Below are 26902 nucleotides of genomic sequence, written 5' to 3'. Positions count from 1 at the left end.
ATATTTAGCGACAGGATATAGTAGCTTTCTTGTCCGTAGAGTATAATTGTACTCAGAATGAAATATTGTTTCCAACAAAGCATCATCCTTCCTGTTTCTGATTTCCTGCTGGTTGCTTTTCATGAGCTGCATACCTTTCAAGAAGCCAACATCATTCAGCTTTCTGTGTCACATGAATACAAGTATAGATACGTCCTGAGATCAGCTAGTGAGCAAGATTCTACAACCTTTACTCTGTGTTCAAGAATCCATCTCAGTTCAGTGCATAATTAATGCACTCGCAGGCTATTATTAGAAACTGTATGTAAGCAAAATATTTTCTAAAATGCTTTTCATCTTTAGAGAATAAAAAATACTCCAATTAACCAAACTTACTGATTAAAATAATAAACACACATATGAGCATTTTCGTATGACAAAATGGGTAAAAGGCCAACAATGATGAAACAGATATAACTGTAATAATATATTTTGAAAGGTATACTTTGTCAAATGAGAAGATACTGCAAAAATATATTTGGGTAAGTCAAATTCATCCTTCGCTTAAAAAAAAAAAGACTGGTGAGTGGGAAGGATACAAAAGGAAACAAACGCATTAGCTGAATTGATTGCTGCTAGAGTGCATTTTTATATTTCCCGACAGAGACAGTGAAGGAAGCTAAAACCGAACTAATTCACAATTAAGCTGAAAGCATATACAATGACATCTATGATGAGCCAAATAATAATTTTATGATCACTAAATCTCAGGACAGAAGAAACAGAAAGAGGAAAAGCAATCATTTTATTTCAAGTACCTCAGTTTAAAACAAAATATTAGGAGAATCTACATATCATTTTAGAAGTAGGCTATCCTTTCATACAGAATTCAGAAGTCTATGTGGGATTTTACAAATGAATTATAGTAATATTTTATTGCAACACAAAAGGCATCAGTGTCTAATTTCATAGAATGGTTTAAAGAGCCACTCAATATTAATTTCAGGGAAAAAAAAAGCATATACTTCATTTACTAATTAGAGATTAAGAACAAAGTTAGCAATAACAGATAACTAAGACAAAGAAAAACATAAGTTGAAAAGGGCACAAGCCTCAAGCTATTTATTTTATGTACAGACATATATACTCACACACATAAATATTTACATAAACATACAGGTACATATATAGGCAATTTTATTTTGGAAGAATATTTACACAAGTAATGATTGTCCATTCTGAATATGGAACCATGTAGTATTTCTAAACGAATAAAATTTTGCAGAGTACAAGTTAATTTCTAATAGAAACCAACTCTTATCACTATTTTATAAGGTGACATGTGCTTCCTGAAATAATTTTAAAAAGTCTAAATCATGACTGTAAAGTCCAGCTCCCTCAAACTGACTTTTAATCTTTCAATGTATTGTGAGTATGAGTATGAAATAAGGTATATGAAATGATGAAAGAGCATATGATTATTCAAGTTAATATAAAGAGCTAAAGAATGGAAAGTAATAGAAATACATTTGTAGTCATTCATGAAGAAAAAGGCTAATAAATTTCCCTGCAAAAGGCAAAAGCTGTACCTTCTCCCGTATGGCATGCTGGCTATGCAAATACACATAAAACATTAGATGAATTGTAATTCTAGTTGACTTGTGACTTAAGTTATTTAGATATCAAAAGGATATGGACATCTTTGTCACAAACTTGTCATGCAAGTCCTCAGGAGGGGGAAAGGTTTCCAAATCTTTTTCAAGCTGTTGAAGCTGCCTTCCCATCTGCTTCAAATTCTTTTCCAGCGTTTCTACAGAGACTAAAAGAGAGTGTATTAAATGCCTTGAAAGGACAAAATTATAATATATAAAAGGTAAAACACTCTAGCAACAAAACATTTGTGAAAACCCTCATTAATAATAATGGAATAAGAAAGATGAATTTCACAAAAGTTATTTTAAACTTTCCTTAAAAAGAATGCAGGTATGAGGAAAATTCAACAGGAGACTTCGAAATATAACATGAAATTTAGCAAATGCTCATACAAACAAAGCATCTTTAAGAAATGTTATTTATAATTAAGAGTTCTTAAGCACTACAAATGCAACAAAATTATCAGTTTTTTCAGATAGAGAGGTTTTGAAAATTAACAATACATAAAGAAGAAACGGGGTCCAAACCAACTTTTTGGATATTTGCTTTAACTTTATATGATTTCCTTTAAAAAACAAAAATATTTTGCTTTGGATCTATTTGAATTATATAAAGTTAAGTTTAAAATGATGTGGCAGGGCCGGTGCTATGGCATAGTAGGCTAAGCCTCCTCCTGCAGCACCAGCATCCCATACGGACACCGGTTCGAGTACCGGCCGCTCCTCTTATGACCCAGTTTGCTGCTAATGTGCCTGGGAAAGAATTAGAAGATGGCTCAAGTGCTTGGGTCCCTGCATCTACGTGGGAGACCCAGAAGCAGCCCCTGGCTGGATCAGCCCAGCTCCAGCTATGGCGGCCATTTGGGGAGTGAACCAATGGACGGAAGACCTTTCTGTCTCTCCCTCTCTCTGTAACTCTACCTCTCAAATAAATAAATCAATAACATCTTAAAAAAAAAAAAATAATGTGGCAGGTGTTGTGTTGAATGGGTTAGGCTGACTCTTGGGATTCCTGCATCCCATATTAGGAAGCCAGTTTAAATCCTGACATCTCTACTTTTAATCCACTTCTTGTTGGTGCATCTTGGGAGGAAGGAGACAAAGACCCAGAGTAAACTGGGTCCCTGTGACCCATGTGGGAGACTCAGATGGAGTTTCGGGCTCCTGGCTTTAGCCTGGCCCAGCCCTGACTGTTGAAGGCATTTTGGAAGTGAATAAGCAAATATAAGATCTAGGGATATATTTCTCTCCCCACTTCACCATCTTGCCAATAAAAATAAACATTTAAAAAACAAATATAGTAATTTCAGGTAATCTGTCATGTTCAGGCTTTGAATGAATACTGAGGAATGGATACAAGTCAAATTTTATCTGTAAGAATCGAAGTATCTTTGGAAACAATCTAAACACCAAACAAAATGGAACTGTGTTTAAAAAAATTATTGCTTATGAAGCCTAGCTCCATCCCTACGCCTTCGATATAGCCTTTATCAGACTCCAGCATCTCTTCCTTAGCTCCAAGTTCCTGTGTAAAGAGAAACTCATTAAATTAAGACAGAGACACAAAGATAAAGCCAGAGTCAAGAACTTGAATCATCAGACTCAAACTGCCCCTATAATTACAACACCTTAACGCAAAAGCCTCGATTCTGAGAGCTTTGAAGAAACTCACAAGCCCTGACCAAAGTCATATTCAATCTACCCATAGACCCAAACAGATCTGAACCCATGTGTGACACTCACGTGCTCTGCGGACCAAGCAGAAGCTCACACTAAATGCTACTTTAATGGAAACTGTTCATGCGCTGCTTCTCTCCACTTAAAATTGCTAAGAATCACTGCCGGCCAGCGCCGTGGCTCAATAAGCTAATCCTCTGCCTGCGGCGCCAGTACATCAGGTTCTAGTCCCGGTTGGGGTGCAGGATTGTATCCCAGTTGCCACTCTTCCAGTCCAGCCCTCTGCTGTGGCCCAGGAGTGCAGTGGAGGATGGCCCAAGTCCTTGGGCCCTGCACCCACATGGGAGACCAGGAGGAAGCACCTGGCTCCTGGCTTTGGATCAGCGCGGTGCGCTGGCTGCAGCTTGCCGGCTGCAGCGGCCATTGAGGGGTGAACCAACGGCAAAGGAAGACCTTTCTCTCTGTCTCTCTCACTGTCTGCTCTGCCTGTCAAAAAATAAATAAATAAATAAAAAAGAATCACTGCCTGTAATTTCTTGAGCCCGGGAATTGAGTGGCAGCCATCTTTCTCCTTGCTCTGTGCACTCCAAATAAACTTTTTGTCCATTTGTCCATTCCAGTGTTAGCAAATGGCTTGCTGAGTTTTCAGCAAGTGGACCCAGTTTTGGATGTTCTATAGCAATTCCTCCAACAAGTTTTGGGGATATTTGATAATATTTATCACCTTGGCACAAAAGGATGGGATAGTAAGGAGGTATGAAAAATAATACTGCTTAAACGCCATGTGTAATTTTTGCTTTTAAAAATCCGGCTATACACAAAATAACATTTGCCTTTCTAAGAGACATTAATAGCTTTTAATAAAATTTTATCATATTTTGCTATAAAAATCAGCAATCTAATTCTCACAGGGTTTAAGGAGTCCAATGACTGGACTCTTCAGAAAGTCACATACAACACTGTTTTGCCTCACAGGTGATGCTGCTTTAGTCTTGGGTTCCCTGTGGTGAAGACATTCTGAAGTTACACTCATAAAAGTAGTCTCAGGAGCTTGCTTCGCATATATCCCTTTTTGCAGTCCTTAAAATTGAACTGTAATTTAGATAGACACTAGAGTACATAAAAGGTTTCAATCTTAGTGCCATTTAGTACATTCATTCAATATATTTACCTTGTGTCCCCAGTATCCCGCTGTACACAGTTCATGGTTGTACAAAGTACTTGGGTCACACTCTTTCATTTTTATGTCTGTTGGTCAGTTGTCCACAACCAACATGTCTATTTCATTAGATCTATGGTGTTTCATTAACTCCCTTTTTTTTTAACTTTCCTAAGTTCTCTATTATCTCTATTACAGCAGAGACTACCACTTGTTCTTTTTATTTGTTTTGCTCCCCTAGACTATTTGTTCTCATATGTCTTGTTAACGTTTCCTCTATCATTTCTCAAAAAATCTTACAGGTGGCAGGCGCTGTGGCTCACTAGGCTAATCCTCCGCCTTGCGGCGCCAGCACACCGGGGTCTAGTCCCAGTCGGGGCACTGGATTCTGTGCCGGTTGCCCTCTTCCAGGCCAGCTCTCTGCTGTGGCCAGGGAGTGCAGTGGAGGATGGCCCAAGTGCTTGGGCCCTGCACCCCATGGGAGACCAGGATAAGTACCTGGCTCCTGCCATCTGATCAGCGCGGTGCACCGGCCGCAGCGCACCGGCCGCAGAGGCCATTGGAGGGTGAACCAACGGCAAAGGAAGACCTTTCTCTCTGTCTCTCTCTCTCACTGTCCACTCAGCCTGTCAAGAAAATTTTTTAAAAAATTAAAAAAAAAATCTTACAGGTAGCTTACTTTCATACTTCCGAAAAATGTCTGATTAAACAAATACTTAATAACAAAAAATCTTTTAAGTAAACACGTGCTCAAAAATGTTTAAAAATCATGCATGTACATAGTACCATGGATTATGTTCTAATTGGAAGTTGTATCAATATAAGTAATCATCAAAATAGTAGTGAGAATACAAATAATTGTAAAACCACCTAAAATTTACTGAATGTTTGCATATGTTAGATACTGTTGTATTTTCCATTAATCAAGCAAGTTAATACTCACAAGAACATCATGATATAGGCCTGGTTGAGTGGGTTAAGTAAACGGATCAAATAACTAAACGCTGGCAAAGCATTCTGCATGGATGGACAGATGGATGTATGGATGACTAGATATATGTAGATATGCTTTTTTTTTAAAATAAACTTTACATATTCTTTTTTTTCTTTGGGTAGGATAGAATCTTTATCTGTAAATAATTATTTTTAAAGTGGTAGCCCACTAATGTACAAATCGGTTGTGGAGAAATACCCACCCACTGGGCTTGTTCCAAGTTCATGTCTCAAGGAGGAAACAAAGATAAGCAAGAAAGCATGATTGAAAGTGGAAGTTCACATTGAAGTGTAAATGTGGACCTCTTTTCCTGAGGAAGGAAATGCTACTGCCCCATCAAAGTTGGGATTGTCACTCTACAGCTTAGGGGTGGTACCCTAATTACTTATTCAAATGGAGTGGTGTTTGGGTAGGTTTTAAGCATCAGTTATTTCCATGTTTCTTGTCTGGGAATCTTTGAAGTGTCATGATGTCTCCACATGGGTCTTCAGCACATACATGGTCATCTCTAGGAATATAGCCTGGTGTTTGTGTAAAATAGGGAAAGGGTTCGCTAGCAGACAGCCATTTTGGATCAGCATGGAAGTGGGCAGGGTTTGGGTGGTAAAGGGATGCAGTATAGATGCTGCTGGCAGTAAAGACTGAGCTACCTACCTGTCCATATCAAAACTACATACTTAAATCATTTTAGTCTGTTTAACCAATCATGTTATACACACACATCAAATTAAGAACAATCTGGAGAACAAGCAAATACAAGTCTGAGGTACTTCTATATGACAACAAGCACAAAGAAAACACAGAGGGAATGGAGTTGACTCTTTAATTTGATACTAAATACATTGTTTGAACATCAACCAATTCACTAACTCTCCAACAATAATTGTCCCAGAATTCAATTAATTCCTGTACTACCCAGAGTTAGTATCAGGCTCCACAGATAGAAGGGCTCATTCCCACAGATGGCACTCATTTCAGACGCCAGCTGCAAGACCAGGTGCCTACCCATACTCCTTACTGACTGGTTAATTTGGAGATTCCCAAAAAACCCTCCTTTAATTTCATAATTTACTAGAATAGATCCACAGAACTCAAGAAAATATTCAAGTAATAATTAGAGTTTTGTCATAAAGCATACAGCTCAGGAAGAGCTAAATGGAAAAGAAGCGTAGGGCAAGGAAGAAACAGGCAGGCAAGTGTGATACAGAGTACTCTGGCCTCCTCTGGTCATACCACCCTCCAGCACACCCATGTTCTCACCAACTCAGAAGTCCCCTAGTCCTTGTTGTGTCAAAATCTTTAGTGAAAACTCATTTCATAGGCAAGACCAATGAATCATTGCCCTTCCTAGGTGAACTCAAGCTTCAGCACCGCCCTCATCCCAGACAACAGGAGTGGGCTAATTCTAACTCTACCACCTTTTGTTAGTACCCTGGAGATCAGTCCCCACCAAAAAGCTATATCCTCATCTGCCTTTAGTCATCACATTAGCATCCAAAGTACCCTCTTTTTTTTTTTTTTTTTTTTTGGACAGGCAGAGTTACACAGAGAGAGAGAGAGAAAGGTCTTCCTTCCGTTGGTTCACCACCCAAATGGTCGCTACGGCCGGTGCGTTGCACCGATCTGAAGCCAGGAGCCAGGTGCTTCCTCTTGGTCTCCCATGCGGGTGCAGGGCCCAAGCACCTGGGCCATCCTCCACTGTACTCCCGGGCCACAGCAGAGAGCTGGATTGGAAGAGGAACAACCGGGACAGAATCCGACGCCCCAACTGGGACTAGAACCTGGGGTGCCGGCACCGCAGGCGGAGGATTAGCCTAGTGAGCCACGGTGCCAGATTCAAAGTACCCTCGTACTACTCAGAAAGTTTCAGAACATTTATGAGCTCTGTGTTGGAAACCATAGACAGAAACCAAAGAAAAATCTTCTATTTGACAATATGGAAAATAGAAGTAGCATCTGGTCTAGAGGCTAGAACTCCAGAACATGTAGGGAGGTAGAAGAGAAACACATTTGTTTCTTCTGAGTTGTCACTGTCACAGCTGCCCAAGGCAATGGGCTGCCCTGGCAGGGACTGTGTGGTAGGGGAGGTCAGCTACTGTAACTGAAGATGGAGTCATCCCAGACGATGTTGATTCTCAGAGGCTGAGTAAAGGGCTTACTCCAACTTGGATGAAAGACTTGGTAGCCAGTGGGTCAGGAGTTAATTTGTTTCTGAATTGAAGCAACTTCTCAATTTCCACTCAGTGAAATGGAACAACCTTACCTCATATTTTTACCTCACAGATGTTTCCTAAAAGACTTAATACTATAACATAGGATGAAGAATTGTTTTTAATAAGTTCATCATGTTCCTTTTAGAAATGAATAAGCAAAAAAAAAAAAAAAAAGGAGGTGAATAAGCAAAGAGCTTACAATATTGAAATAAGGGACATTGGAATCAAAGGGAAAGTAAAGAAAGTCATCATAGCAGAAGGCCGAGAATACTGTGGAAGTCAGCTTGAGTATAATATTTGTAGAATATTACAAATGTTAGAGCATTCTCAAGCATTTAAGGCCAATATTATAGAAAGTAGGGGAGCTATCTTATTTTTTTTTAATTCAAAGACTTTTTTTTAATTCAAAGACCTTTTCAAAGACTGAAAATTAAATATACAATATATAATTTTTTTAACTTTTATTTAATGAATATAGATTTCCAAAGTACAGCTTATGGATTACATTTGCTTCCCCCCACCCAATGACTTCCCTCCCACCCGCAACCCTCCCCTTTCCTGCTCTCTCTCCCCTTCCATTCATATCAAGATTCATTTTCAATTTTCTATATATACAGAAGATCAGTTTAGTATACATTAAGTAAAGATTTCAACAGTTTGCACCCACATAGAAACACAAAGTGAAAAATACTGTTTGAGTACTCGTTATAGCATTAAATCTCAATGTACAGCACATTAAGGACAGAGATCCTACATGAGGAGTAAGTGCACAGTGACTCCTGTTGTTGACTTTACAAATTGACACTCCTGTTTATGGCATCAGTAATCTCCCTATGCTCCAGTCATGAGTTTCCAAGGCTATGGAAGCCTTTTGAGTTCACCGACTCTTATCTTATTTAGACAAGGTCATAGTCAAAGTGGAAGTTCTCTCCTCCCTTCAGAGAAAGGTACCTCCTTCTTTGAAGACCTGTTCTTTCCACTGGGATCTCACTCACAGAGATCTTTCATTTAGGTGTTGTTTGTTTGTTTGTTTTTTGCCAGAGTGTTTTGGCTTTCCATGCCTGAAATACTCTCATGGGCTTTTCAGCTGGATCCGAATGCCTTTAGGGCTGATTCTGAGGCCAGAGTGCTGTTTAGGACATCCACCATTCTATGAGTCTGCTGAGTATCTCGCTTCCCATGTTGGATCACTCTCAGCAGGGGAGCTATCTTAAACAATGGTTCCTACCACTACTCTACAGATGGAAATCCCACGAAGCCATTTCTTATGCTACATCAGCAGTCTGATTACAGTAATGATACATTACAATTAAGTGGATTTAAATGTAATTGACCAACTTTTTATTGTTGGTTTTTAAATAGGGATCAAAGGACACTGTAAAAGAGAAAGTAAAACCAAGTGCCTATCTAGTACCTTGGATGGAGATACTAGATACTATCAGGTCAGAAAGTCCCAGACCTCCCTTTCTTAAAGTTTCTTTTTCCGCTTTGATTATTGTAAATCAGCCCTTCACTAAAGTTAACTAACTAGGGCAAGTATTTGGCCTAGTGTTTAAGACACCACTTGAAATTCCCACATGACATAGCCAACTACCTGGGTTCCAGACCTGGCTCTGCTCCCTACTGCAGCTTCTTACTAATGTGTATCCTAGGAGACAGCAGACAATGGCGCAAGTAGTTGAGTTCCTGCCACCTATGTGAGAGACATGCATTCTATCCTAGCTCCCAGTTTCTGCCTGGTCCAGTCACATTTTTTGTAGGTATTGGTGCAAGAACCAGAGTATAGGAGTTCTATCTCAAATAAATTATATTTAAAAGGGAGAGGGAGAGGAAGAGGGAGAAGTTGTAGGAGAGAGATTTGACCTTTTGGAAAACTAAAGTTAATTCACTAAATTGAGGGAATTGTACAATTAGCTCTGTCTTGCCCCACAAGGTCCAAGATCCTGGGTCATTTGTCTCTTCAACAGAAAACATCTTTATCAGAGATCTTGTCCTGAAGGTTTATTCAGGAGCTCCAGGTCCTGAGCAAAAAGTACCTACCACATGCACAAAACTCCCAAACTGACTGGAACTCATTTCATCATCATCAAAATTCTTAAAATGAACATGACAACCATTCCCATCATGGGAATCAAAGGATAGCCACAGTATTGTGAACCAACCAGGGATCTGCACTGGAGCTCAACACCCACTTCTCAACCCCAAATTCCTTCTATAAAGATGCCTTCCCCCAATCACTCAAGGAGTATAGCTGGCTAGAATTTCTTCTCTGGACTTTGCAAATAAATCTCTACTTTCCTTAGTGATGGCCTTCTGTGCATTGGATGAGCAGACCCAGGCTCTGGGATTCCACAACAAAAGGAGTGTGGTAATTCCAGTCTAACAAAATATAATCAAATGTTTGGAGTCATCTGATGGGTAAAACTGAAAACTACTTTAAGAATTTGCTTTGCATTTTCTAGCAATTACATTTCCATAGAAAGTCCCTTTATGTATCTTCAAAGATAATTTTATCTACATTTTTCACATGTCAAGTTCTTTGAGGTCAATGACAATATTTTTTGTTAGAAATAACAAGTAGATCAAGGAGTTTTAAATTGCACGCTCTCAGAGCAGTGTTAATTTACTGGTGTTTCTGCATCTGACCTGTATGTGAATTTTATCTTTCCATTTTGTCACATTTCTTGACCAAGTGGTTAGTCATACTTTTTATTCCTTGTCATTATTCAGAAAAGTTACAAAACAAAACCATGATCAAACAGAGTTGACTAGTTTATTTTAAGGCAATTTTGATGACTTCGGCATTTTACTTAGTTAATAGTCAAATGAGGTATCAATCACCTCAAACATCATGGGTCTCTGCCCCGACCTGGCTCCCAGGTATGGTCTCCATACCTCAGTGAGCAAAAAAGCCACCAACTCCATTTCCTAGTCACCTACTAGTCTTGACCCTTCCCTCTCCTTCAATCCTTAGATCCAATCATGACGCCCCACCCATTTTACTTGACAAAGAGTACTTAATTCCTTCTGCACTGGAATACCATCCAAGTCATTGAGAACTCTTATCTCTTCACTGATCTTAGATCTACTGTTTTACTCTACCTCCTTCTCCATAATGTACTTTGGGGTTTACAGACAAACAGCAATTTAAAGACATCCCTTCCCTCTTTGAATGAAGCATGTTAGTAAACCACTTACCTAATATTTGAGCTCCTAAGAAAGGTTCATAACCTGCTGGCTCTACTTCACATTCTATTATTCATAACCCTAAAGACAACACATTTTTCATAATTCCCCTACCCACATCCTTCTTCATCCATGCTGTACTTGATCTTGGAAATAACATGTGCCTATGCCTCCTAGCTTACTCTACACCTTCAGGTAACCACTAGTCATTTCACACCAGGTATCAAAAACTCCAGTGAGTACCTTAGTGAGGTAGCTCTAGTAAGATGCCTTTCCTGTCCATCACCACTGGTGATTATCCCTCTCTGCACTTATTCTACTCCATTACATTCATCTTATGTCTTTCTCTCCCAATTGGTGAAGAATTACTTAAGGGAAGACATATTTTATTCATCTTTGTACCTTTAGTTACATTATGTACTGCAGAAATTCAAATGTTTATTGAAGGAATGGATTTTGGATTTAACTGTAACCTCTTGAGATAAACGTATTAAAAATGAAATGGGAAAATACAACAGATTAAATATCTAGGACGTTAAAATCTAAGTCACAGACTTCTCCAAGTGTCTTATCATGATAATTATACACCATGGGTATTACAGAAGCTTTAGAATAAAAGTTAAAATAACAAATATAAATATTTGTTTAAAGTAATCACCATTGTGGCTTCCATGACGTACTATGTTAAGATTTTACACAAAAAAAAAGGAGAGGAGAGACTCCAAACATTTAAGTCATCTTTGTAATTAAAAAACAAATCCTCTAAGTATCTCTAGGAAGTATTGGTCATTATTTCATAAGAAACACCATATTAATCCTTACATATCTCATGACACAATTCAGGAAAACTGATTTGTTCAAAGAAAAAACTCATATCATACAATAAATTGAATATTCGAATTAAATTAAACTTCCTTCATTCAAACATCTGCTTTTTGGAGGAAACTATTTTTAGGTTCTTAACAGAATAATTTTTAACAATTTCAATAATGTAGGTATTTTATTATTCTTATGGGTTGAATAAGCCTTGTCTCCCCAAAACTCATGCAGATGCTTAAACTCTGATGTCTTAATGTTAATGGCTGATGGACTGAGGGTGGAGACTTGTTCTAACTGTGGCAGATAGGAAGTGGTTTGGGTGGAGTGTGCTTAGGTCACTGGGGGTGTACCCTTGGAGGGTGGTTTTCATGAGAGGGTTGATTATTATTTGGCTCAAGCTTTGCAGCTACCAGACACAGGATTATGAGGCTGTCTAATCCTGAACTGTAACCATCAAACTATCAGCTGAAATAATTTTTTTCTTTCCTAGAAACCTCCTTTCAGGAATTTTAGGTAAAGTAAAGAAAAGTGAAACTAATATAATTATGCTATAATATTTTATAAATATCAGTTAAACAATGAAATCATATAGACCAAACAAACTCTAATATTACAAAAATCTTGAATATTAAGGAGGCCTAAAACAAAATCTACATTATGGAATATCATTATAAAATCATTATGATGAAAAAGCACAAAAATGCAATAAGTTTTTTTTTAATTACAACAAATAAAATGCATCTTAGTTAATAACAGACAAAGATATACTGAATGAGGTGATGCTTAAATATTTTCTCAGATTTTATTCCCATTGTTCTGATTCTTAATGGACTTCATGAAAGAATAGACCACAATTTGTATTTCCTAGTTAGTTCACTATAGGCACCCTTATTTTGTTTTTGTTTTACAATACATGGCAAGATAACAGCCTATATTCTCTATGAAAGCTGTAAAGAAGAAAGACAAAAAGACAAGTAGAGGAAATGATGAATACAACCAATTAAAGGCTTCCAGGCAGTCTGTTGTACTATTTCACCTACTCTATGGAAAAAGACATAGCCTTCTTATTCTCCAGAATAACAAGGAGGGTATCAAAGGTAAGACTGGTTTTTAGAAAATAAAACTCCACTAATGTGGGAGAAGGCCAGCTAAAAGGAACCCATGTTTACTCATAAGAACTTGAGAATTCCTTTATACAAACAAGATATTCAAGAATATGGTAAATATCAGGAGTAGGCATTTAGCCTAGTAGTTAAGTTGTCTACATCCTGCATTGGAGTACCTGATTTGATTTCTTGCTCTGAACTCCAGCTTCCTGCTAATGCAGACCCTGGAAGGCAACAGTAGCGACTCAAGTAATCACATTCCTGCCACCCACATGGCACACCAGGATTTAGTTCTGGCTACTGATCCAACACCAGCCCAGCCCTGGCCATTGTAGGCATTTCAGGATCTTTATCTGCCGCTAAGAAACAAAAGTAATTTTAAAAAGATATGGTAAATATTAAAAAGAAAGAGGTACACTATAGGAAATAATTGTAAAAATAGTTTAAAATGTTTCCTTAATATGGCTTTTCTATGTCACATTACCCTCCTTTCTGTTCCAGTCTCATTATCATATCCTAGGGCCTCTACAACTCTACACAGAGGTCTTCCCTCTGCCTACAATGTGCTCCTAGTAAACACCAAAATAATGCCCATCAACAGTAGACTGGATAAAGAAATTATGGGACATGTACTCTATAGAATACCATACAGCAGTCAAAAACAATGAAACCCGGTCACTTGCAACAAGATGGAGGAATCTGGAAAACATCATGCTGAGTGAATTAAGCCAGTCCCAAAGAGACAAATATCATATGTTCTCCCTGATCGGCGACAACTAACTGAGCACCAAAGGGGAAACCTGTTGAAGTGAAATGGACACTATGAGAAACAGTGACTTGATCAGCTCTTGTCCTGACGGTTGATGTACAATGTAATACTTTATTCATTTTAGTATTTTTTTTTTTGTTCTAGTACTATTGGTTGAACTCTGTAATTAACACACAATTATTCTTAGGTGTTTAAATTTTAACTGAAAAGTGATCCCTGTTAGGAATTTGGAAAGCATTATGCTGAGTGAAATAAGCCAGTCCCAAAGGGACAAATACCATATGTTCTCCCTGATCGGTGACAACTAACTGAGCACCAAAAAGGAAACCTGTTAAAGTGAAATGAACACTATGAGAAACAGTGACTTGATCAGCCCTTGCCCTGACTGTTGATGAACAACTTAATACGTTATCCCTCTTAGTATTTTTGTTTGTTTGTTTGTTCTACTTAATACTTTTGGTTGAATACTATAATCAATACACAGTTATTCTCAAGTGTTGAAACTTAAAAAAAAATACTTGGCCTTCCTACATTACTCTAAAGTTTTGAACCAAAACTTCCTTTTTCTATATGGCTTTCTACAAGCCACTCAAACTAAAATTGCAAAAATACCACCTAGCTCTAGCATTCAATAGCTAGCAATTTCACATCCAGATGCCACATGTCATATCAGAGACAGAAGTACTTGAACCATCACCTGCTGCCTCCCAAGGTGCACATTAGCATGAAGTAGGATCAGAAACCAGGAACCCAGGAACTATGATATGGGGTGTGGGTATCCCAAGCAGAGTTTGTTTTGTTTTGTTTTAACAGACAGAGTTAGACAGTGAGAGAGAGAGAGAGAGAGAAAGGTCTTCCTTCTGTTGGTTCACCCCCAAAGTGGCCAAAACGCTGCGCCAATCCGAAGCCAGGAGCCAGGTGCTTCCTCCTGGTCTCCCATGCGGGTTCAGGGCCCAATCACTTGGGCCATCCTCCACTGCCTTCCTGGGCCACAGCAGAGAGCTAGAATGGAAGAGGAGCAACTGGGACAGAACCGGTGCCCCAACTGGGACTAGAACCCAGAGTGCCAGCGCCGCAGGCAGAGGATTAGCCTAGTGACCCATGGCGCCGGCCCCAAGTAGAGTTTTAATTGCTGTACCAAATAGCCTTCTGATACTTATTTTGAAGGGTTGCTTAGTTTTCAAAAGAAATCTCATATAAAAGTTCAAAATAGGAAATAAGTTCTTTCAGATTGTTGTGGAGGAGGAAAAATAGAAACTACTTTCCAATCATATTCCTGATGTTAGCAGGTCCTCCTAGTGAAAACACATTGAGCTTCACACTTTCAACTGATATAATTTTCTGCATGTATGCTATTCTTTAACTTTTTGAAAGGCATAAACACTTCTCAATAACAAATACATAACATTCTTGGTTGTATGTTCTAAAGCTTGCAAAAGTTTCAGGCAAAACACAGTTGGAATATATTCAAATGAATTCTGACAACACATATTAAAATTCTGTAATAATAACTATTCATAGACATGTTTGCCTGCATCATTCATGACAACATTGGCAGATGTGGGTCAACAAGAAATAATCACTGAAAAACAACAACCATTATTACAACAAATGTAGAGAATACTGATGCAATGCTTACTAGGTATCCTTCAGGCTTTGAAAATATTCATACACAGTAACCTAATGAATCTTCAAAGAAAACATCTAAGTACTCCATTGTCCCCATTTTGTAGGTATGAAAATTGAGTCCCTAGAAGAATGCAGAACTTTTCCAAGTTTATACATCCAGTGAGCTGGGGTTTGATGCCCAGTAGCCTAGCTTTAGAGCATATGGTCTAAATAGCCACTCTGCAAACTAGAATTGCAATCATATTTTTGCTTTGCAAATAAAATCACATCTGAGGGTTACTGTAGCTACCACTGCCTATCAACTTAAAAATTTTTTATATTCAGAGGCATATATGAATTTCAGTCTCATATGGTTCAGTATTTTCATATGATAAATAACGCAAAGGCTATTTCACAAGCTCATCAGCAATAACCCTTAAAAACCAAACCGTTTTTACAACTTAATGATAAGTGCTTTCCATATAGACCTATTAGTGTAATTTCCCTCAACTGTTTTATGACAAAGATAATGCTGCAGGGTCCAGTGTTGTGACATAGTGTGGTTAAGCCACCAGCTGTGACGCCAGAATCCCATATGGGCTCAGGTTTGAAACTTGCTGCTCCACTTCCAAACCAGCTCCCTGCTAAAGGACAAGCAAAGCAGAAGATGGCCCAAGTGCTTGGGCCCCTGCACCCACATGGGAGACCTAGAAGAAGCTCCTGGCTTCAGCCTGCCCCAGCCCTGCCATTGAGGCCATCTGGGGAGTGTAGTACTGGATGGAAGATTTCTCTCTCCCTCCCACCCTTAACTCTGACTACAAATGAATAAATAGATAAATCTTTCAAAAAAAAAAAAAAGATAACTATGCTATCTCCACACAATTAAGGGAGTAATGACAAAGACAAGCAGAAGTGGGTTGAATAGTGTTCTCCCATAATTCATGTCCATACAGAACCTCAGAAAGTGACTTATTCAAAAACACAATCTTTATAGTGGAATCAATAAAGGATCTCAAGATGGGATGATCCTTTGTCTGATGTTCACAAGCAGAAGTGAAGGCACTGGGAGACACAAGGAAGGCAGTGATGAGTGATGAGAAGATGGAGACAAGATTGAAGTGATGCATCTACAAGCCAAGAATACTAAGGATTGCAGGTGGCCACTAGAAGTGAGGAGAGAAGGAGGGGACAGTGTCTCCATCAGAGGCTTCTGAGGCAGCCAACACTGGCAACACTACCAACACCATGATTTTGGACTTCTGGCCTACTGAAAGATGAGAGAATACATTTCTGTTGTTTAAAGACACTCTGCAGTAATTGGTTATGGCAGCCCTAGGAAGCTAATAGAACTACTAATTCAAGATTTTGTGGGGCAGGTATGTGGTGCAGCATGTTGGAACCTGCATCCCTTTTCAGAGTGCCTGGGATTCAGTACCAGCTCCACTCCCAATTCCAGCTTCTTGCTAATGGGCACCCTGGAAAGTAACAGTGACAGCTCAAGTCATTGGGTCCCCATCCCAGACAAGGGAGACCTGGATTGGTTTCTAGATGCCAGGCATTTGGGGAATGAACCCACAGATGGGAATTATGCCTCTCAAAATTAATTTAAAAAATTAATGTAAGATTTGTGTTTTGTTTTTTTTTTTTTGTTTTTGTTTTTTGCTTGTTTGTTTGCAATCTATATAAATACAGTCTGGTTTCTGGGAAACAGTTGGCAATTCTGCCTGCAACATTTGATTAGCTCCATACCTCTTCCTTTCCTAGTTACATGTCAACCTTGTCACCAGTGAAATTGAGGAGATTGCAAAAATGTGTTTGTTCCATCCACTCCTTAGGTTTCTTCATAGTGTATAGATTTGCAATGTTAAGCTATCCTTTAGAACATATTCTGAAACCTTCTTTCATTTGCTTTGCTTGTAATGTCGCACTTCAAGTTGCAAAGTGAGGTATAGTAAATAACTGCTTTACAGCCTGCAGCTTAAGAGAGCTCTAAGACCTTGGTCATCACTGGTGATACTGTCCTGTTGCTTGATGTTAGCTATGGCTCATGGGTGACACTGACACAAGTGCTCGAGTAGCTATTACAAATCCGTAGCCAGCCAAAAATCTGCAAACACTGTAAACTGTTAGTTTCTTGAAAAGATTAATGCTGTATTGATGCCATGTTCTGTCTGTTAACCTCCAAAAAGATATAGAGGTCTTCCTGATGTAGTTTTCTTCTTCATCATCATCTATCACCCCAAGCAGCAGCAGATTCACGAAATGGTCCTAGCTCAGTATCTCAAAAAGCAATCTTCAGCTACAAGTACTTCCTCCGTGCCAAGTGTTCTTCAACATCCGGCTAGAGAATCCTTAATCCTCGTTATTTGGCCATGATCTTTCTACTCCAAATCGCTGCTTTCCAAAAGAGTTAATATTCGTACTACAAAATAATTACCCTCACAACACCAGATCTGAGTCTCAGATTTAAAGTTTTGATTCTAACTCCATATAGATAAGCCCTGGAAATAAACTGGCATGATTTAAATAGATGGCCCTTCACCAGTACATCACGCTTGCAATGCACATAAACCCTGTAACTACATTGGGTATAGTCCAGATATATTTCATTGTACCTTTATTGTTACAAGTGTTAACTTGCTGAATATAAAATTTTACCTATACACAAATTATAATTCTAAAATTTTTAGCTTTTATTGTATTTGGCTTACATTCATAGTAAAACTATCTGTAATTATTAAATATACTTATTAGATAGCTTAAGTGAGATCACTAAGATGTGACTATAAAGAAGTCACAGGGGATCTCACCAGACATAAGCTTTTACCCAAAATCTAACTGCAGAATCTGCATTACATGGGCCAGAGACACTCAGTGTTTTTAGTATTTTCATAAAAGGAAAAACAATCTACCTACATCTCCTTTTAGGAAAACAGTTAACAAATAATTCAGTGTGATTAGCTTTTATCGGTTACTTGCTTATATTTAAATTGCAACTATTACAGTAGCAAAACACAGTGGAAAAGAAATACACATATGGATATAGTGAATAAAATAAGACAAAACATAAACTTGGTACAGTGTAGTGTAAATGGACATATTCTGAAATGAAATCTAGTGATGCTATAGATGTAACCCTGAAATTAAACATGAATGTTTAGGAACGTCCATTCAGAATGCCTTCACATTCCCATACTAATTTACGCCATACCTTTTCAAAAAATGGAAGGCATAATTATAATTAAAGTCATGTGATAATTGATAGTTTGTAGAACTTTGATGCTCCTAAATTGATCACTAGTGAACAGTTAGTTCACTACAATTGCTTCTTCAACTGACCTAAAAAAGCATAAAAATCTTTCAATATACACTACTCTAGTCTACAACCAAAGAACTTTGAGCAAACAAGAAACCTGTCTCACATAAGTGTATTTAGTTTGCCTGTACTGCCATCACAAAATACCACAGCCAAATTTCCTATCTCAGAGTTCACATTCAAGATGCTGGAAGGTTTAGTTCTTTTGTGGCCTTTATCCTTGGCTTGCAGATGACAATCTTTCATGTTTCCATGTGGTCTGTTCTCTGTATATGTACATGCCTACTGACTGAGAGTCCAAAATTTCTCTTCTTGTAAGGACCTCATTAAGAATGCTTTTGAGGCCACCTTAACAACCTGATTTTTGACCAATGAATCCATGTCTCCAAACACAGTTAAATTATGAGAAGGCCCATGTTGAGCTGCAACCGGTTATGCTGCCACGTGTGAGGTCAAAATTTTCGAGTTCCAGCTGCTGCACTTCTGCTTCAGCTCCCTACCAATAAACCTGGGAAAGCAGAAGATTATCCAAGTGCTTGTGCCCTGCCACCCACATGGGAGACCCGGAAGAAGTTCCAGGCTCCTGACTTTGTCCTGGTGTGACCCTGGCAATTGCAGTCATTTGGAGATTGAACCAATGAATGCAAGCTCTATCTCCCTCTCTCTCACTCTGCCTTTCAAATAAATAAATTAATCTTTAAAAAGAGAGAGGATAGGACTTCATATATAAAATAAAGTGCATAAAGGAGCCCACAACAGAACAATTTTGGGTTCTTCTCTGAAATTCAATAAGATCAATATTCCATAAGGTTGTCTTCTGCAACTAAATTATTTTATTATAAACACTCCCACAACCATTATGGTCTGTCAATTTACTTCATTACATAGGCAGAAACATGTAAACTAGTATATTTTCATAAAACATTAATATCCCACACCTGATTTGAAACATCAAATCAATTATATGTCTTGCAGAAATTATGAAGCCCTGACCTATAACCTCCCAGACATAATAGTTCCAACACAATGTTAACTAGGTTACTCTGTTGCAGGAGGATATAAAGTGCAAATGAATTAACTGATCTGGAATATTCAAAATATATACAGAATTCACTAATAAATTTTAATTGGCATTTTTTGGAAAGCTATAAAACAAGAAGGTTAATAGAAGTCTTGAAAACATTGTCTGCTGGTTACAGCAAATGCATTTGAAATTTTCAAACACTATACAGTTTCCAGGTGGCAGCCACCTGGAAATTAAGTGTTCTGCGTGTTCACAGTAGGTGAATAAAAGATAAACATTTGGTATTTAGTAAAGCATTTATCACAAAATGTTGGAAATGCACGTAGAACTGGAAACTAGGAGATGTATTTTAATAGACAAATATTTGTGTCAAACCAAGGAGTTGCTGGCTAAAAGCAAATAATTAAGAGTCTTAAAAGCACAGAGGTCTATAAAATAAAACAGATGAACAAATAAAAACTAAGATAACAAAGAATTCTCCCCCAAACTAGAAATAAGATAGCAGCAAAATGATAAAAAATAGAAATGGGTAATCATTGAACCTCCTTTGATAATGCACTGAGTACTACATTTTTTTTTCCTCTAGAAGTTAATTCCATTCCCAGCAGCCCATGAAATAAATCATCCCTGGTCTAAATCAGCAGTTCTTAAATAGTGGTATAATAATTTCTAGGAAATCTATGAATTTATCCTAAAAGAATAGAATAGAATTCATAGAACTTTCTGTGAGATTTCCAGGAGGCACCAGGAACAAGCACCAAATGGAGGATGAAATATACTTTAAGTTCCCTAAAGGAGGAAAAAACTAAGTAGTATTATAGGCTATGCTTCAACTTTCCAAAGATTTAACTGAGGCAGAAAGCGCTGTGCCACTCTGGGTTGAGGTGCTGAAGGCAAAGAGAGAAAGGAAATCAGGAGAAAGGAGGCCACAACGATAAAGTAAATAAAATGTGGGAGGAGAAATAAAAGGTGTAAGGGTCAAAACTCTCCTTTTGTGGCATATTATGAGCCTGATACCTATTTAAGACACAGATGGAAACGGCAAAATCTATTGAATATACAAGTGTAAAACTAGGAAGGAAAGTCTAGAATATAAATTAATAAATAATTAAAATAATGATAGTAGTTAAGTCACTGGTAATAGAAGAGACCAGCTAAGGAGAAACTATAGGTAGAAAAAAGGAAAAAGGTTTAGCATAAGGCTAACAACACCAACAATAACAACAGATAGAAAATACACAGAGGCAGGAGAAGTAAAGTATATTAAGAGTAAGGAAGAGAAGCCAGCTAGGTGAGAAGTTACCCATAAATGAGGAAGACTGGGTTGTACCACAGTCAGGACATTTTGAATCAACAGCAACACAAGGGTACAATTCCAAGAAATATGGAACAATCCTTCAACATTGGCTTTAAAATAAACAAGAAAACTATGAGTTCGAGGCTGGATTAGGAAGACCTTTCTAGGATTCAAAATCAAAATACATGGTAGAGATATGATACCCAAAAAGGGTTGATCAAGGTGATGCTGGAAACTTACCTTCATTTATTTTTAACATACCACCCCCCAAAAGACAAGCAAACAAAAAAATCCATTTTGTCATATTCTCTACTCATTAAAAAAAAATCTAATACTGAAACATTATTGGGAAATAATCAATAAACTCTTCATAGATGAGCCAATTAATTTTAATTGTTTAAAAAAAAGGGAAAAATGTATTCAGCCTCCAAAAGTCCATAAAAGAAAGAAGTATTACAATGGTATACAGAAATACAATAATGAACCAAAATATTTTCACAGAAATAGAACAGATAAGCTGTAAGCCATTATCTCTTAGGAAAAAAGCAGTCCTAATGAAGTAGATTTTTGAAAACTGTCATATGGGTAGACTCATTAGTTGCAATGAATATTCCCCCTGCTGATCTAGGAGTACCTAATGACCAGGATTTGCTATGACTCAAAAACAAAGGTACTTTTTAATTCATGTGATAGCTCACTGAGGAGATTTCAAATCTGGAAACTTTTAAGTGATGACATAGAAGAGCACTGAAATCCACCCATGTGAACCTATTTATTTCAACCAAAACATTACATTTCCTCATGTAAAATCTCATTTGTTAGTAAGATAATATAATCACAAAAAGAAATTATGCTCCCCAATCACCTATACTATAAAATCACATCTCAGTGAAGGCTTTTCTACTTAAAATATAATGTTGGCTGTGTCTTGGGAAATACATTAAGAGTATCTGCTGACCCATACACATGTGCCTGTCTCCTCCATACCAGATGGAAACTAAACACCCCAAAGCCCCAGAACGTCCCACTGAAACAACAACAAAAAACAAACAAAATTATCAAATTATAAGCTACAATTCTGCAAGTGTTGATGAAAGTCAAATATTTTAATAAGCAAAATTTCATATATAGTATGTTAAGTCTCATCAAACAAGTCAACATCAATATTCCAAAAACCTAATTTACAGGTAGAAAATTAATTCTACCATAAAGAAAACAGATCTAAAGAGGTAGGTGCCAGTGTATTGTTCAGTTTTATAGCTATGCAAGATGTACTGTTCAGTTTTAAGTATGCAAAAAGGTAAATGGGGCAAAAAAGCACACACTGATTATCTGAAAACAATCACACTGAATTCTTGTTGAGGCTCTAAGATTGATATGAACTATTAATTATTCAACCATCTTCTCCCTAGAAAAAGTACTCTATATATTTCAAGGTACTATATAACACTTTTCCATTGACTATTCTGTAACTTATCAAACTTAACATTCATCAAGAACATCTATTTATCTATTTTTTTCATCCTGCTTACACAAATGTTCCAAAATTTCCGAAATTCCACTTAAGCAAAATCAATTACAGCAAGTTCATGAATCATCAAGTTAAGAGCTGATCTCTCATTTAGCTCTATGCCTTTTTGTCCAATCTCATGTAGCTTAATATTAGAAAATAATTTGGTTGTCTTTCTCTTGTTAAATTCCACTGAAGAATCTAATTCCATATATATATGGATATTTTTTGTTCTTATATTAAGGTAGCACAGAGGCAAGTAAGTACCACAGCGTCAATAGATTTTTAGGATTTAGTGGAAAATGAAGTAAAAAGTTCAATACTGGTTTCTAGGATTTTTTTCCCCCAACAGATTACATGAAAGATATATTTTGAAGAAGTGAACACCTCAGGACAGTTATTAGAACAACATCTCATCCAATCACATGTCTCTTGGCACACAAAGTGTTACAATTGCCACTTCATAGAAGCAAGAACAACCTTGAAGGCATCAGGAACGATAAAAGAGATTTTTTTTAAAGAAGGGATACGCAATCTAATATGGAAAAAAAAAAAAAAACAGTATCCTTCAAGTTGGCAAATCTCAGAAAATAAACAGATTACAAAAATAATTTGACATTACTAATGACTGGTGTTCACATTCGAAGAATACAAACACTCCACCATGACTTGTCTCCCAAAATGTATTCAAAAATCGTTTGGAGCCAAGTAAAGTTGTTACCATAGAATCATTCTGAGAAATAAATGAAAACTGAATTCTTAATGTGATAAAAAATGTGGCTGTAAATCATACTATAACCAGTATTAATAATAGCTCATCTCCTTTCTAATGGCCCTTAACAACCTGATCTATGTCCACAGTGGAGACTAGAAAGAGATTAGAAATTTACATGGGGAAGGAGTACACTGAAACTCTGGCAGTCTGCTGTCTACTAGGACAAAGAGATCCCAGTTATGATGGGGAAGGAGACAGATTTGGAATTGAGGCACAAGGGGGACATTAATAGCTGCTTCTGTACTCAGGTATGGAGCCTTCATTCAGAGTTCCTGATGACACTGCATCAGCTGGCCACATTCAGGGAGGGTTAGAAGCAGAGAGTGAGGCTAGAAGATACCCACAGAGTTAAGCTACAAAACTGTGTGTTTTTAAACATAAAGCCTCATTACCTAATTAAACGAACGAACCTCAAAGCTTCAATCATGACAACTCATAAACACTCTTTAAAGAGAAAACATGCAACAAAGTAGAAAGTATATTGTGCAAATAAAATTCCTTTTCTTTTAGAACTGAAAAACACAGCAAAAAATATTTTTTACAACAGCACAAACCTCTACTGGCTTTGTCTAAATGCTCCAAGTCATCCACAAAATTCAGGATATCAGGGTACTTTTCTTCACATATTTCCACCAGGAAATGAAGTAGTGTTGTTTTCTGATCTGCTGATTTGGTGTCCTTTAGCTAAATGAGTAAGAGGGAGAAAAAACACAAGGTCAAAAATATCATGGTACTCTACCTGCTTAAATAATGCTAATACTGTATTTCATAGTTAAGAAATAAATGAAATGTAGAAGTAGTTTCCTGTTTACAGAAACAAAAACTTGAATATTTAAAATGTTATTTTTATTTGTTGCTTTTTACTAAAAAAGAAGTTTGATCCAATCTAAAATGCAATGTTGTATGGGAAAAAATAGTGAAATGTTTAGTAAAAAGAATAACCAGGAAGTAAACGTAATAGTTGTACATAAAATGACTTAACCATTCATCCATTTATCATTAGGTACACACTTGCAGAATGCCTATTAAATATTCTACAAATTGAAGAAAAATCAATAAATGAAACACATCTGTCTTTAAGAAGGTGTTTAGTAAAAAAAAAAAAAAAAAAAAAAAAAAAAAAAAAAAAAAAAAAAAAAAACACTAAGCTAAGATTTATTTGCCCTGGTTTGATAAACAGTAGAGTAAAAAGAATTATCAAGTGCATCTGAGAGGACAAGATGTCTAAACTGAACTTTTGGAAACAAGAAGCTGTATGCGGTCAGGAAAAGGAAGGAGAAAATTCCAAAGTGCAGTCTCTCGGGCAGATGGAGCAGTATTTTAACAGGGCTACAGACAAAGAAGAATAGGGCACATATGAGGAGGCTAAGGGACTAAAAACAAAAGGGCATATGTGTTGGGAAGGCAAGTAGAAACGTAGAAGCCTTATTTGCCATACAACAGAAATGGGACTTTGATTCTGAAGCAAATCTGGAAGATTATCGGCTGAATAAGATATGATCAGATGGGGCAGGCGTGTGCTGCAGCTGCTAAAATCGCTGACTGCAACACCAGCATCCCATTTCACAGAGCCAGCTACAGTCCCAGATGCTCCACTTCCAATACAGCTCCCTGGCTATGTGTCTGCAAAAGCAGTGAAAGATGGCCCAAATAGTTGTACTCCTGCACCCAGGTGGGAATCCCAGATGGAGATTCAGGATCCCAGATTCAGCCTGACCCGGTCCTGGCTGTTGCAGCCATTTGGGAAGTGAATCAGTAGATGGAAGATCTCTCTCCCCACACCCCCCTCTTTCTCCTCTTTATTCCCTCCCTCCCTCCATCACAGTGCATTTCAAACAAATAAAATAAATAAAAAAAGAAAGAAACAATGAGCAATGTGGATAAATGATTACAGCAAAGGGTAATTTCAAAAGCTGTGGCAATAATGTAGGTAGGAAAGAGGGCACTCTAAACTGAGGTTGCGCCCTGGGAGTGTGCACAATGAGACTTAGTGGGCCAGAATCCCAAGTGATGTTGTTGATTGAGACAGGTCAGAAAGGAGGAGAAACAAGGTAAGGTAGGCAAAGAAGATAATTGTTTCAGTTTTGGACAGGTGAATTTGATGTTTTTGTTGTTGTTGTTGTTGTTGTTGACAGGCAGAGTGGACAGAGAGAGAGAGAGAGAGACAGAGAGAAAGGTCTTCCTTTTTGCCATTGGTTCACCCTCCAATGGCAGCCGCGGCCGGCGCGCTGCGGCCGGCGCATTGCGTTGATCCGAAGCCAGGAGCCAGGTGCTTCTCCTGGTCTCCCATGCGGGTGCAGGGCCCAAGCACTTGGGCCATCCTCCACTGCACTCCCTGGCCATAGCAGAAAGAACCCGGTGTGCCAGCGCCACAAGGCGGAGGATTAGCCTACTGAGCCGTGGCGCTGGCCTAATTTGATGTTTTTAAGTAATATCCAAGTGAAAGCATCCTGAAAAAAACATCAATTTATATAGATGTAGAACAGTGTTACTCAACATTTTTTTCTTCATTATTGTCACCCAAGGCCTCTTTCCGGCATGTTTTTCCTCCTGTCTGCACTTTGTAAAACTTCAAAACACAGGTAAGCTACATTTGTTTATGTTCTGGAAACATATATGCTTTATGCAGGAAAACCATATGGTAAGGCATTTTTGCTCCCAAGAAATAACTTTCTACCCCTCAAGGATGATACAACTGGTGTGGAGAATACAATGACAGACCATCAAGAATAAACTAACCCAGCAACACCAAGTTGTGAGTGCTTTCTTCCCAAAGCTATTTAATTGATCAGATTAACGCAAATAGGTAAGTAGAACGCAAGGAAAGAGGATAGCAGCTTAAAGAGAAGACCAAGGTGGATCGATCCAATTTGAAATGGCCAAGGAATGATATGAGAAGGGAGAGAGGTAGTCAAGCTGAAACAGTTATCTGTAGTGATTGAGAACAGAGAGTGATCTACAGGGGAATAACTTGAACACAGGGCTAATAGTCTGGTAGACTTCCCCATCATTGAGTAACCATTCACAGCAGATTCACAAATGAAAAAAAAAATCATTTTTCTCATACCAAGAATTTAATTCAGAGCTAGAAATTCTTGGCATAGTTAACTGTGCACAGCTCTATTTACTTGCTTCCTTTCCAACAATCTCCCACTTTAAAGTAAGTTCAAATATACATATGAGAGAACTTCAAAAAGTTCATGGAATTTCAAAAATTTTTTACACCGAAATAAACATTTTTAACTTCTATTTTTCCGTGAACTTTTTGAAGTTATATATTATGCTTATGTATACACTGCCATATACAGTATCTTAAAAATTCTATAGCATTAAATACTACACCACTATCAAAAAACATTAAATAACACCTAATATCTGATAGTGGGAGAATGAGAGAGTGTATTATCACATACTTGTACATTAACATACATGCTACTTACTGATTAAAAACTTTCATAGTCCTGTGAACACTGAGCTACCCACCTACACAGCATGTTTCTCACATGATTACATATGCCATAGGTTCAAATGCTACAAAGATCTACTCAATATGCAATTCAAAGAATGGCATTTGGCACTTTAGAAATAAGACAATATATGAACTTAAGTCTTTTTAAAACCTTCTTTAAGAGGAACATATTCCACAACATCCAGCCAAGCATTTTAGAAACATATACTTCAGATTCCATTGCTGCTAGACAAAATTTTACTAACATGTATGGATGATCTGGTAATGTGTAAAACACACCATTACCTGGTTGTGATAGCCATTGGTAAGTTACTGGACCTTAGTTTTCACACAGGTAAAATCAGAAAAT

At 37.6% G+C, this 26902-nt stretch overlaps 1 protein-coding gene across 7 annotated transcripts in view; it reads right to left on the bottom strand.

Moving 5' to 3' along the window:
* DIAPH3 (diaphanous related formin 3) overlaps positions 1 to 26902 on the bottom strand; it is a 544053-nt gene that overhangs the window by 198637 nt on the left and 318514 nt on the right. For all 7 annotated transcript variants that reach the window (XM_051850009.3, XM_051850008.3, XM_089303626.1 and 4 more), the window contains 2 exons: positions 23639 to 23768; positions 1675 to 1798 (listed from right to left, as the gene is read on the bottom strand). In XM_051850009.3, the coding sequence (XP_051705969.3) occupies positions 1675 to 1798; positions 23639 to 23768 (254 nt within the window). The remainder of the gene's footprint in view (positions 1 to 1674; positions 1799 to 23638; positions 23769 to 26902) is intronic.

This window comes from Oryctolagus cuniculus, chromosome 9, assembly GCF_051225735.1.
Source record: "Oryctolagus cuniculus isolate XC-2025 breed Fujian yellow rabbit chromosome 9, ASM5122573v1, whole genome shotgun sequence".
Taxonomy (NCBI): domain Eukaryota; kingdom Metazoa; phylum Chordata; class Mammalia; order Lagomorpha; family Leporidae; genus Oryctolagus; species Oryctolagus cuniculus.
This window is presented reverse-complemented; position numbering and strand designations above follow the sequence as displayed.